This window comes from Triticum aestivum, chromosome 6D (assembly GCF_018294505.1).
Source record: "Triticum aestivum cultivar Chinese Spring chromosome 6D, IWGSC CS RefSeq v2.1, whole genome shotgun sequence".
NCBI classification, from domain to species: Eukaryota; Viridiplantae; Streptophyta; class Magnoliopsida; order Poales; family Poaceae; genus Triticum; species Triticum aestivum.
In genome coordinates this window covers 21,347,100-21,358,646 of record NC_057811.1, presented here as the reverse complement: position 1 = coordinate 21,358,646, position 11,547 = coordinate 21,347,100, and the positions used below count along the sequence as shown (strand labels likewise).

At 48.3% G+C, this 11,547-nt stretch overlaps 1 protein-coding gene across 2 annotated transcripts; it reads left to right on the top strand.

The window, feature by feature from the left end:
- Positions 1-7,563: 7,563 nt before the first annotated feature.
- On the top strand, positions 7,564-10,586 carry LOC123140842 (uncharacterized). Of its 2 annotated transcripts, none has more exons than XM_044560114.1 (2): positions 7,564-8,942; positions 10,206-10,586. In XM_044560114.1, exon 1 carries the CDS (start codon positions 7,632-7,634, stop codon positions 8,520-8,522), a length of 891 nt encoding a protein of 296 aa, XP_044416049.1. In that variant the 5' UTR covers positions 7,564-7,631; the 3' UTR covers positions 8,523-8,942; positions 10,206-10,586. The 2 variants fall into 2 exon arrangements, with proteins under 2 accessions (XP_044416049.1, XP_044416050.1); XM_044560115.1 differs by having other exon boundaries at positions 10,195-10,586.
- Positions 10,587-11,547: the final 961 nt, after the last annotated feature.

Sequence of the window (11,547 nt, the reverse complement as noted above, 5' to 3'; positions counted from 1 at the left end):
AGTGGAGGAGGAAAGACATGATTATGATGGCTCTGGTGACCCAATGCTGGTGCAAGAAGGAGCCCGTGGTGACGGCTCCGGTGACTGAACAGAGTCCGGCCAGGTAAATATATTAGTTAAGCCTGTGCTGACTAGCTAATTGATGCATTCATTGTTTTGGTATGTACACATATTAATTAACTCTCATCTTTCTTCTTTTTTCTAGCCCTCCGGATCGAGCACAACTTCGGTAAAGAGACGAGGCCCGAAGAGAAAGTTGTGCTCGGATGAAAGGTTTGAGATCACAGCAATCGCGCGCGACGGCCAACCGATTGAACCCATCCGGACAAAGGAAGCATTTGCTGCTCAGTGCGGGGTTCTTGTTAGGGACAAGATCCCGATCAGCATCCACCAATGGTATAAGCCTAAGAAGGAAGACCCTGAGGTGTCTTATGTCAATGATATGCAGAAAGTTAATCTTTGGACTGAGCTGAAGGAAAATTTCACCCTACCGCTAGAGGAAGATCCGGAGAAGCCAGTTAAAGAGCAATTAATCAAGTCTCATGCTCTTAAGAAGATGGCAGACCTATTCAGGAGGTGGAAGAATGAGCTGAAAACGTTTGTCGACAAAGAAGAGACACCAGAATTCATCGGCCGGTATGAGAAGATCAGAGATCACTAGCCCGCATTTGTGGCCCACAAGACATCGGAAAAGAGTAAGAAGATGTCAGCGACAAACAAGAAGAATGCTGCGAAGAAGAAGCTTCACCATCGCACGGGGTCAGGTGGCTACCTTAAAGCCCGGCCTAAGTGGGCCAAGGCTGAGAATGATCTGCTTGATAAAGGGATCGAACCACAGACAATGAACTGGCCAGACCATTGCCGGACTTGGTTCTTCGGGGCTGGCGGAAAATTGGACCCTGTATCAGGGAGGTGCGTTTGGACGGACGAGCTTTTGAGAATACCAGTCAAGAGGCTTCAGCACTATATCGATGCAGCGCAGCAAGGGAAGTTCGTTCCAGACAGAGAGAACGACGAGCTCACAATGGCCCTCGGGAATCCTGAGCACCCTGGACGGACACGAGGCACGCCAGGCTCCGTTCCGTGGAAGGCTGGTTTTCCGGACGCAGGCGGTTACAAAAGCCAGGAGAGGAGGAAAAAAGTGGAGCAGACCCAAATTCAGAAGCTGCACGAAAGGGTTCAAGCGCTAGAGGAACGAGACGGCAATCGACATGCCGAAACTACCCCCGAAGCTACCCCGCCATCTCGGAGAAGCAGCGTGGCTTCCACCGAGCTGCTTCAGCTGGAGCATGTCTTGACGGCTCCTGCTAGCTACCCCGTGGATGCTATCACGGAGTCTCAACATTGCCACCTTATGACGCAATGGATGAAATTCAAAGTCAAGGCGGCTGTTGGCTCTGTTTTACCTACTGAACCTGGCGCAACCTACCACTGTCGGCCGATTCCAGAAGGATATGCTAGGGTGATGGTGGATGAAATAACGGACGGATTTGAGGACCTCGAGCTTGACCACCCTACCGGTGAAGGGGAGACTCGGCTGGGTTCTGCTCTGAAGACTCCATGCCTATGGCGGAAGGAACTCATCAACCTTCCGAACTGGACGCCTCCGGCAAGTAAGGGCACTCCGCCTCCTCCTCCGCCTCCTCCGGTGAGTGATCAGGGCACTCAGCCTCCTTCTCCGGCGCATGGCGGCACTCCACCTCCTCCTCCGCCTCCACCTCCGGCGAGTGATCAGGGCACTCAGCCTCCTTCTCCGGCGCGTGGCGGCACTCTGCCTCCTTCTCCGCCTGCGCCGGCGCGCCAGACCAGCCAGCCTCCTCCTTCTCTGCCTCGTCAGCAAGGGCGGAAGAGACCTGCCGCCGCTCCGGCTGCTCCGGCGCGTCGTAGTCCTTCTCCTCCGCCTCGTAAGCAAGGAAAGAAGACAGCCGCAGCCGCTCCGTCTGCTCTACCGGCGTCTAGCAGTACAGCCAGAGGCGGGAGGCAATACAGATTCGGTCCTTCTCTGAAGACTCTAGAGAAGTTACCATACGAGAGGACCGAGGAGGAAACCATGAAGATCGTGCGAGCCGAAGTGACGAACTTCTTTGAAGGGGTGAAAGCAAAGAAACATCCACCTCCAGAGGAGAAGGTAGTGTTGGGGAACGTAGCAGAAATTCAAAATTTTCTACGCATCACCAAGATCAATCTATGGATTAACTAGCAACGAGAGAGAGGGGAGTGCATCTTCATACCCTTGAAGATCGAGATGCGGAAGCGTTGCAAGAACGCGGTCGGTGGAGTCGTACACGAAGCGATTCAGATCGCGGCCGAATCCGATCTAAGCACCGAACAACGGTGCCTCCGCTTTCAACACACATGCAGCCCGGTGACTTCTCCCGTGCCTTGATCCAGCAAGGAGAGAGGGAGAGGTTGGGGAAGACTCCATCCAGCAGCAGCACAACGACATGGTGGTGATGGAGGAGCATGGCACTCCAGCAGGGCTTCGCCAAGCACTGCGAGAGACGAGGAGGGAGAGGGGTAGGGCTGCGCCAAGAGAGAGGGAGACTCGTGTCTATGGCAGCCCCAAAACCCCCACTATATATAGGGGAAGGGGAGGGGCTGCGCCCCCATCTAGGGTTCCCCCCTAGGGGTGGCGGCCAGCCCTAGATGCATCTGAGGGGGCGGCCATAGGGGGAGAGAGGGGGGGCGCACCCTAGGTGGGCCTTAGGCCCATCTGAGCCTAGGGTTTTCCCCCTTTCCCCTTTCCCTGTGCCTTGGGCCTCTTATGGGAGGCGCACCAGCCCACCTAGGGGCTGGTCCCTTCCCACACTTGGCCCACGCAGGCCTTCGGGGTTGGTGGCCCCTCCCGGTGGACCCCCGGAACCCTCCGGTGGTCCCGGTACATTACCGGTGACGCCCGAAACTCTTCCGGTGGCCAAAACGGGACTTCCCATATATAAATCTTTACCTCCAGACCATTCCGGAACTCCTCGTCACGTCCGGGATCTCATCCGGGACTCCGAACAACATTCGGTAACCACGTATATCTATTCCCTATAACCCTAGCGTCATCGAACCTTAAGTGTGTAGACCCTACGGGTTCGGGAACCATGCAGACATGACCGAGACGTTCTCCAGCCAATAACCAACAGCGGGATCTGGATACCCATGTTGGCTCCCACATGTTCCACGATGATCTCATCGGATGAACCACGATGTCGGGGATTCAATCAATCCCGTATACAATTCCCTTTGTCAATCGGTATGTTACTTGCCCGAGATTCGATCGTCGGTATCCCAATACCTCGTTCAATCTCGTTACTGGCAAGTCTCTTTACTCGTTCCGTAACGCATGATCCCGTGGCTAACTCCTTAGTCACATTGAGCTCATTATGATGATGCATTATCGAGTGGGCCCAGAGATACCTCTTCGTCATACGGAGTGACAAATCCTAGTCTCGATTCGTGCCAACCCAACAGACACTTTCGGAGATACCTGTAGTGCACCTTTATAGCCACCCAGTTACGTTGTGACGTTTGGTACACCCAAAGCATTCCTACGGTATCCGGGAGTTGCACAATCTCATGGTCTAAGGAAACGATACTTGACATTAGAAAAGCTCTTAGCAAACGAACTACACGATCTTGTGCTATGCTTAGGATTGGGTCTTGTCCATCACATCATTCTCCTAATGATGTGATCCCGTTATCAATGACATCCAATGTCCATGGTCAGGAAACCATAACCATCTATTGATCAACGAGCTAGTCAACTAGAGGCTTACTAGGGACATGTTGTGGTCTATGTATTCACACATGTATTACGGTTTCCAGTTAATACAATTATAGCATGAACAATAGACAATTATCATGAACAAGGAAATACAATAATAACCATTTTATTATTGCCTCTAGGGCATATTTCCAACAGGTAGATCCGGTGAAAGCGAAGCGCACTCTGGCTGCCCTGACCAAACCACCAAAGTCTCCGCCGAGAGGCAACTATGAGCGCATTATTGCAAAGACATTTGCCGAAGCGGAGCGGTCGAGAAGTACTGTCAGTGATCAAAGGTTAAAAGAACGACGAGCTGGTCAAAAAATTGCCCAGCTCGGCGAACAAGCGAACCAATCGTGGCCCCCGCTCAAGGTGTCTAGCGACATCGTCGCTAATGATCCGAGGATGGTGCCCGGTTATAGCAATCTTGGAGATTACCTGTCCGACGATGTACATTATGATTTCTTGGAGGTGGACGAACACAAATACCATTACGGGAAGCCTCTCGTCAAAGATGAAAGATCTCTAACAACGATGATGCGAAGATTACATGATTGGTACATGAAAACCTGCAGAGAGTCTGGTGGAGGAATACTTTGACGCTGAGAGTTAAAGAGGAGCATCACCTCGTTGGAATTGAACTGTTGAATGTCCCATTTGAGGAGTTCTTCGAGTTTTTCAATCAAAAGGCCCTCGATAAATCAACGATCACTTGCTACTGTCTGTAAGTAGTACTACTTCTGTCATTAAGTCTCTCTATATAGGTCAGCTCTTTCATTGCATGTATTTATAATTATCCTCACTATATTATGCAGATTGAAGATCGCCGAATTGAAGAAAAGACAAATCGGTGATATTGGGTTCATTAACACAAATCTCATAGATGCAACTGAGGTTAAATATCATGCCAAAAATACCGAGGCCAACTTGCTACGATCGTTGGAAATAAATGAAAACAAAGATATAATACTCTTTCCTTACAACTTCAAGTGAGTGTTACTGTCTTGTGCATATTCGGTTTCCCTTATTAGTCCAGGTTATAGTAATGTAATTGATGACTTATGCATGCATGCGCAGCTTCCACTATATTCTCCTAGAGATTAAGCTTGATCAGGGAGTAGTAACTGTCTTAGACTCGAGACGAAAAGATCCCCAGGACTATGCGGACATGACTCAAATGCTCGAGAAGTAAGTTAAATCGATCATTATCCACCATATCAGCAACTTTGTTCATTTCCTGATATCAAGTAATTGTTTTCTTTGTCTGGCAGGGTTTGGAGAAAATTCACCAAAAAAGCTCCGGGACTGCCGAAGAAGCTGCAATTTAGACACCCGAAAGTAAGTACTATAGTAGCATGTTCCGCGCATCTCCTAGTGATTCATGCGCTAGTTTCATCAATACCATTTAGCATGCTTGCTTATCAGTTTGATTGACCTCTATTTCTTGTAAAGTGGTTGTGGCAGGAACCCGGGAATAATTACTGTGGATACTACGTTTGCGAGTCCATCCGCTACACGACCTGTGAGCAGGGCTACTCTGACGAACAATATGAAGTGCGTAAGCAATAATATTCACAATTTTATTTTATTACCATCATTTGTGTTGAGTTTCATTTATATATATATATATATATATATATATATATGTATGTATGTATGTATGTATGTATGTATTGACCCCCTTCTTCAAATTAGATCTTTCGGATGCGGGATGAACTCCTAGCACCAGATCGTATGCGAGCAATTCAAGAGGAATTGGCGGCATTCTTCCTTGACCACGTGATCGCTGAAAACGGAGAATACTATGTGGACCTGTGTTCTCACAATTTAATTAGGAGATTATATTGTAAGAGATAATTATTGTATATATGTAGTCGGTAGTGTCGGATAGATATACGAGAACTTGTTGTTCGACCAATCTCTCGGAAAAGGAGAGGTGGTCGATATCACTTCTCTCTGTATGCATATGTTCATGACGATCTTCTGTTTCCTTCATTTGCTTACTAGCTAGCGTGCCTAGTCCCCCAACCCCCAAAATTAGCTAGCTAACACAAGCACGGAGATAAGAGAGGACACTTCTCTCTATTAATTAGCTAGCTAACACAATATATGAAACACCTAAATTAACCCCCCAAAACCCCCAACCCCCCCCCTTTAAAAAAAACAAAAACCTTAGCCCCTGAAATGCTGACGCGTGGATGCCTATTGGTCCCGGTTAGTGCCACCAACCGGGACCAAAGGCCCTCCTGCCTGGGCTCGCCGCACCGGCCACGTGGAGGCCCATCTGTCCCGGTTCGTGTAAGAACCGGGACTAAAGGGTTAGGGCGTTAGTAACGACCCTTTAGTCCCGGTTCAAAAACCGGGACAAAAGGCCCTTACCAACCGGGACAATAGGCCCTTTTTCTACTAGTGATCCAAAATGAAAGAAGAACAATTGTATGTTCCAAAAGTTTGTCAGTGAAAGGAGACTCATACATTCATCATCAACCATTTGCACCGATGATTTCTTATACCCCTTATAGATAACAAGAGCGTGTTTTAGTTTATGAAGATGATTATTATACAAACATAAAAGCAATATGTGTTGCTTCCCATTAGATAGATCATCTTGGTGACTAATGTGTGGCAATCCCTATAGAGCTATTCAGTTTGTGACTTCATATTTATTGCATTGATGTCATGAAGAATTGAAATGAGAATTAGTTCATTTAGAATCAAACCATGTGTACTATGGCCGTTCTTATGCTGAATACATTCATAGTCAAGAATTGACAATTCAACAATGTTTTATAGTGGTACCACATATATTATATTTCTATCTTGAGTGGGAAATCAAGGAATGCCAATACCTCTTGCTTCTTTACATATATATACATTTTGAATAACATATAGTAGGACCTCTCTCACACCATTTCTCTTAAAGAATGATGTTTTTGTTGTTGCTCCCTTTGCATGGTTGTTTTGCGATGGCTTGATAGCATGTTTAGTTTACGATTTCTAAATTAAGAACACCATCAATATTCAACAACTATATATCTCACAATTGAAATAGGCAACACTGGTGGTAGAAATAAATGGCCACGACAACTAGCATACGAAGTTTGGTGCAGGAATAATGTCCATTCCACACGGTGCTCATTCACTCACCATCTATAAATAACTAGTTTCACGTATAGCAGAATCTTGTGTGCTTACTAGAGGGAGCATGACCAAGTGCAGAAGAGTGAAAAATGACGAGGACAGTCAGTGTCGTCGACGGTTAGATGGTGCACCTTATAGGAAATGAGATACATTTGGAATTTGATTCGAAGACGGATGTGGATGTTAGGTCTAAAGTCATGTTGTAGAGCTATAGTGAGCACGCAAGGTGGCAATTTATACATGCACATGTTTTTTTTTTGCCTCGGTCACTTAAACATGTGCATGTATAAATTGCTGATGGGTATGATCAATAAAATGTGTGTTGTATTTCTCTCGTTCTCCTAAACTCAACACTAGTTATACCTGCAAAACAAACACTAAACACTAATTATGTTGTCACCAAAGTGATCAAATTACAGATCAAATTGTCATCGAAGATCACAAACATCACAAAATATTACAGATTTGCATCCATGATGAGCAGAAGATTGAGGAAGCACTTGCGTACTCGAGAAAACAGTACGAAATGTCAATCCAACAGATTGTGGCCGTTCGATGCAAAAGCAACGACTGGATGGGAGTTTGGAGTTGGGAGTTGGGACACTGGCCTCTCCCTTGGTATATCTGCGTCAAGGCCCTGCAGCAACGTCGGCTCCGTTTCTCCTTCCCCCAAATCCTCTCAGTCTCACTCCTCACTCCCGTGCCGTCCGTCCGTAGATTCCAGATCGGCGGCGGGATGGCCGGCGGCGCGGCGGACGAGCGACAGATCCCCGTGGATCCGTCCGTCCTCGAGCACCACCCTGAGTCCCCTCCTCGTCCGCTGCCGCAGCCGCATGGCGCCCGGGAAGTTTCCTCGCCGCCGCTCCCAGAGGAGCTCCTGCTGGACATCTTCCGCCGCATTCCCGACCAGACCGACCTCGTCCTCACCTCCGCCGCCTGCGTCACATTCCATCGCCTCATCACCGACCGCTCCTTCCTCCGGCAGTACCGCAGGCTCCACCCGCCGCCCCTCCTCGGCTTCCTCCAGTACGGAGACAATGTCTTCCACCCCGCGGTCCCGCCTCACCCCTCCGCGCCGGCAGCTCGGGTCGTCGCCCTCGCCGGCGACTTCTCCTTCTCCTTCGTCCCCGCCCCCGACCCCGCTCACCGCTGGGCCGTCCGGGACAGCCGAGACGGCCGCGTCTTCCTTGAAGCAAGCCCCCGGGAAGGTTATAGTGCCCGTGGAGTCGTCTTCACAGAGTTGGCGGTGTGCGACCCGTTGCACCGGCAGTATCTCCTGCTTCCCCCAATCCCCGGTGACCTAGCAGCTACCGTGGAAGACCCACTCATGCGAATACGGCCGCATTCCAGCGAGACTTTCTTCGCTCCGCAAGGCGACGAGGCAGCAACTGCTGATGAGACGTCATTCAGAGTGATCTGGATGGTCCAGTGCGAAGCTAAGATCGTGGGCTTTGTCTTCTCTTCCAGCACTAGGCAATGGCGAGCCATTCCATCCCAGAGTTGGGCCAATTTGTTAGCTGGCTTCGTGTCATCGACTGGGATGGCACTCTTCTACGGGCACTCTTCTACGGGCGCCAATGTACGTGTGACTACTTTTACTGGCTGCCAAACTGTCAGTACGATTTGAAAATGTTGGTGCTCGACACCCTGAGGATGGAGTTCTCCGTTGATGAACCCCCATCTGAAGCCAAAAATGCGTTATTTCTTGGTATAACCATGATGGAGACAGGAGAAGGCGGTCCTAGAATGCTTGCTGGTACCTATGACATGACTTGCGGCAATCATACCCTTTGGAGGAAAAATGGTGGGAGCACCAGCCAGTGGCAGAAGGAGAAGATGGTCTCACTCTCACCGGGCCCTCGGGATGTGCTGAGATGTTCAATCGGGAATTACTTGGTCCTGGATCACTTTGGAAGCTCGTTGCTTGAGAAAGGCTTATACACAGTGGACATCGAAACATTACAGCTTAAGAGAGTGTGTGCTTCAGTGCATGGCAGCGCATATTGCAACTACCCACCATCGTTGTCGGCACCGAAAGTATCAAGTGGTAAACTTTCTGTTGCTTCATACTTACTACCTGCACTTCATTATTATCACACAGCTTTGTCTGATTCTTGATAGTAAGTAATTGTGATCTCTTTTTTGTTTGCACATTTTATAGTTGTTACTTCTTCTGTGCTTGTGGCAAAGATGCTCATGAACATGATTGTGATTTATTTGTTAGTCTGTTCTAAATGCTACTTTATGGTAATCAGACAAGTAAGAGAGGATCTTGAACACTATGAATACCATTTTGGGGGCATTGTGGTTTTGTACAGAACACTAGACCACAACAATTATTTTGGACAAATAGCTTTTTGGGTCAAGCTAATGGAGAAGGAATACAAGCTTAAAATTATGTTCATCCTTGGATTATTTCACCTTGGAAACATTCTTTCCTGGTAGGAGTTGGTTTGTCTCTTTTCATAGACATAATGAGACAGGGAAGTCACATTTTCTTCATCTTCACACCTATACATTTGTCTCATGATGTTGACTTCAGATAAGATATAAGGAGCCATAGCTGCTATGGTTGCAAATATAAACCGAAGCAATTGTTACCACTAATGCATCTCCTGTGTATATTGTGAGGATAATTGAAGGGTTGAGCTTGATTAATTTCTCAAGGGAGTACTATCCCACCCAACAATGGTGCTGCCATTCAAATAGCTAGTAGCTTGTGCTCAGAAACTGTTTGATTTGAAATAAGCTTCTCAAGATCAATTAGAGGCAGGGCAACCGTGTTTTGACACAGTTTAAAGTTTTGAACTTGTCACCTATCCACTGCAAGTAGTTTGTTGGCTGTCGCTACTAACACCTCTGAGTCTTTTTTTTTTGCTTCACTTGACATGGAAAGTTTGTATAATACTAGGTAATTAATGAAGTCTTGCAACATGAGCCTACAGTTTCTTTTATAACTTTTAAGTACTTCTATGATTCATTTCTAAATGAACACATCTATGTATTCCCTCTTGTACTGCAAATTGGGATGGTAAACAAAGAAAACTGAGTGTTTGAGGTCAATATTACTAACTGGGCCATGGGTAAAAGAATTCTGAAGGTCAATTGTCCATGCATCGTGTGCTTTGTTTGTTTTAAGCCCTTGTATTTTATCATAGGTATTTACTAGCTTCTTCAATTCTTCATATGTTTCCTCTTAGGCGATTTTCCAGGTGTTACCCAGTATAAAGAGCCGTTGTTTGTTCCTTGTTAATAACAAGTTTCTGAATATCTGCATTTTGGTTGTGCATAATTTTAAGATATTGGACAGGTATTGAGGAGGAAGTGCTCGAACAAGGTGTGGAGGCCCTACAAGTAAAGGGGCCGTAGATGGCCATCAAGCTGGAGGTCAAGCTGATGTGTTGGGGGTTGGAGATGGTGCCGGTTAAGGTTGTTCTGAACTTGACCTGGAGTTTATCTGACAATTGTGGTGTATCTGCTGCATAAGTTGGCGAGAGCATCATCGATGTTTAGTTTCTGTGCAATCAGTTAGCAAATTAATTAGGACTCTGTATTAAGTCAAAGTGACTGATCTACTGATGTTGTTGTTGTTAGAGTTATAATAAGTCATGTATACCCCTTTGTATTTATCCCGTAGTATAAGGGGTTTCCTGCATATGTACCATACCTGTACATGTATATATATCGGCCTATGGCCTCATGAGAATACAAGTTGCTTATTCCTAACATGGTATTAGAGCTAGGTCAATTTTTTGCACGCCGCAACTCGTGCTATTGATCTGTCCCGATCGAGTCACCGTGGCTGCTCCCGCTCGAAGTCGGCCTCCGCTGCAGCTCTCCCCGTGCTCGTCTGCTCCTCCCGCGGCCGTCCGTGCTCGGCCCCGCGGCCGCCCGTGCTCGGCCCCGCGCCCGCCCGTGCTGGTCCGCTCCTTCCGCGGCCGCCAGTGCTCGGCCCCGCGCCCGCCCGCCAGGTGCGGTTGCTCCCGCCGCTCCAGCTCTCCGGCGCCGCTCGTTCCCGCCTTCGCCCGCCCGTTCCCGCCAGGCCTCGCGGTCCTCCGCCCGTCTGCTCCCGTCTAGCCTGCTCCGATCGAGATCCCCTGCCGCTCGGCCTCTGCTGATTTCGATCTTATTCCTAAAAAAAAAAAATTCTGCTGCATCGGGCTATGTCGCTGTCCCTCGCTGTCCGGTGATCTTCGACGGTACTAACTACACCGAGTTCGCTGGCTTCATGCGCATTCACATGCGTGGCATCCGTCTCTGGGGTGTTCTTTCTGGCGAGGTCTGCTGTCCGCCACGTCCGGTTCCTCCGGTGGCCCCTACTCCGCCGACTCCACTGGTTCTTCCTTCGGATGCTAATCAGGCCGCCAAGGATGCGGCTAAGGTTGCTGATGAGGCTGCTGATCGTGCCTATGATGAGAGGGCTCTGGCTTATGAGGAGGCTCTTCAGACGTATCATGGTGCTTTGTCTGTTTACACCCAGTGGCTTGATGATGATGCTCGTGCTGCCGCTGTTCTCACTGCTAGTGTTCTGCCTCAGTTTGCTTCTGAGTTTCTGGGTCTTCCTACTGTCTTCCAGATGTGGACCTGTCTTCGTCAGCGCTATGAGCCCTCTGGTGATGCCTTATACCTGTCTGTGGTTCGTCAGGAGCATG

Excerpts from the sequence above, each read along its gene's own strand:
- LOC123140842 (XM_044560114.1), top strand. The coding sequence starts at position 7,632 with ATGGCCGGCGGCGCGGCGGACGAGCGACAGATCCCCGTGGATCCGTCC.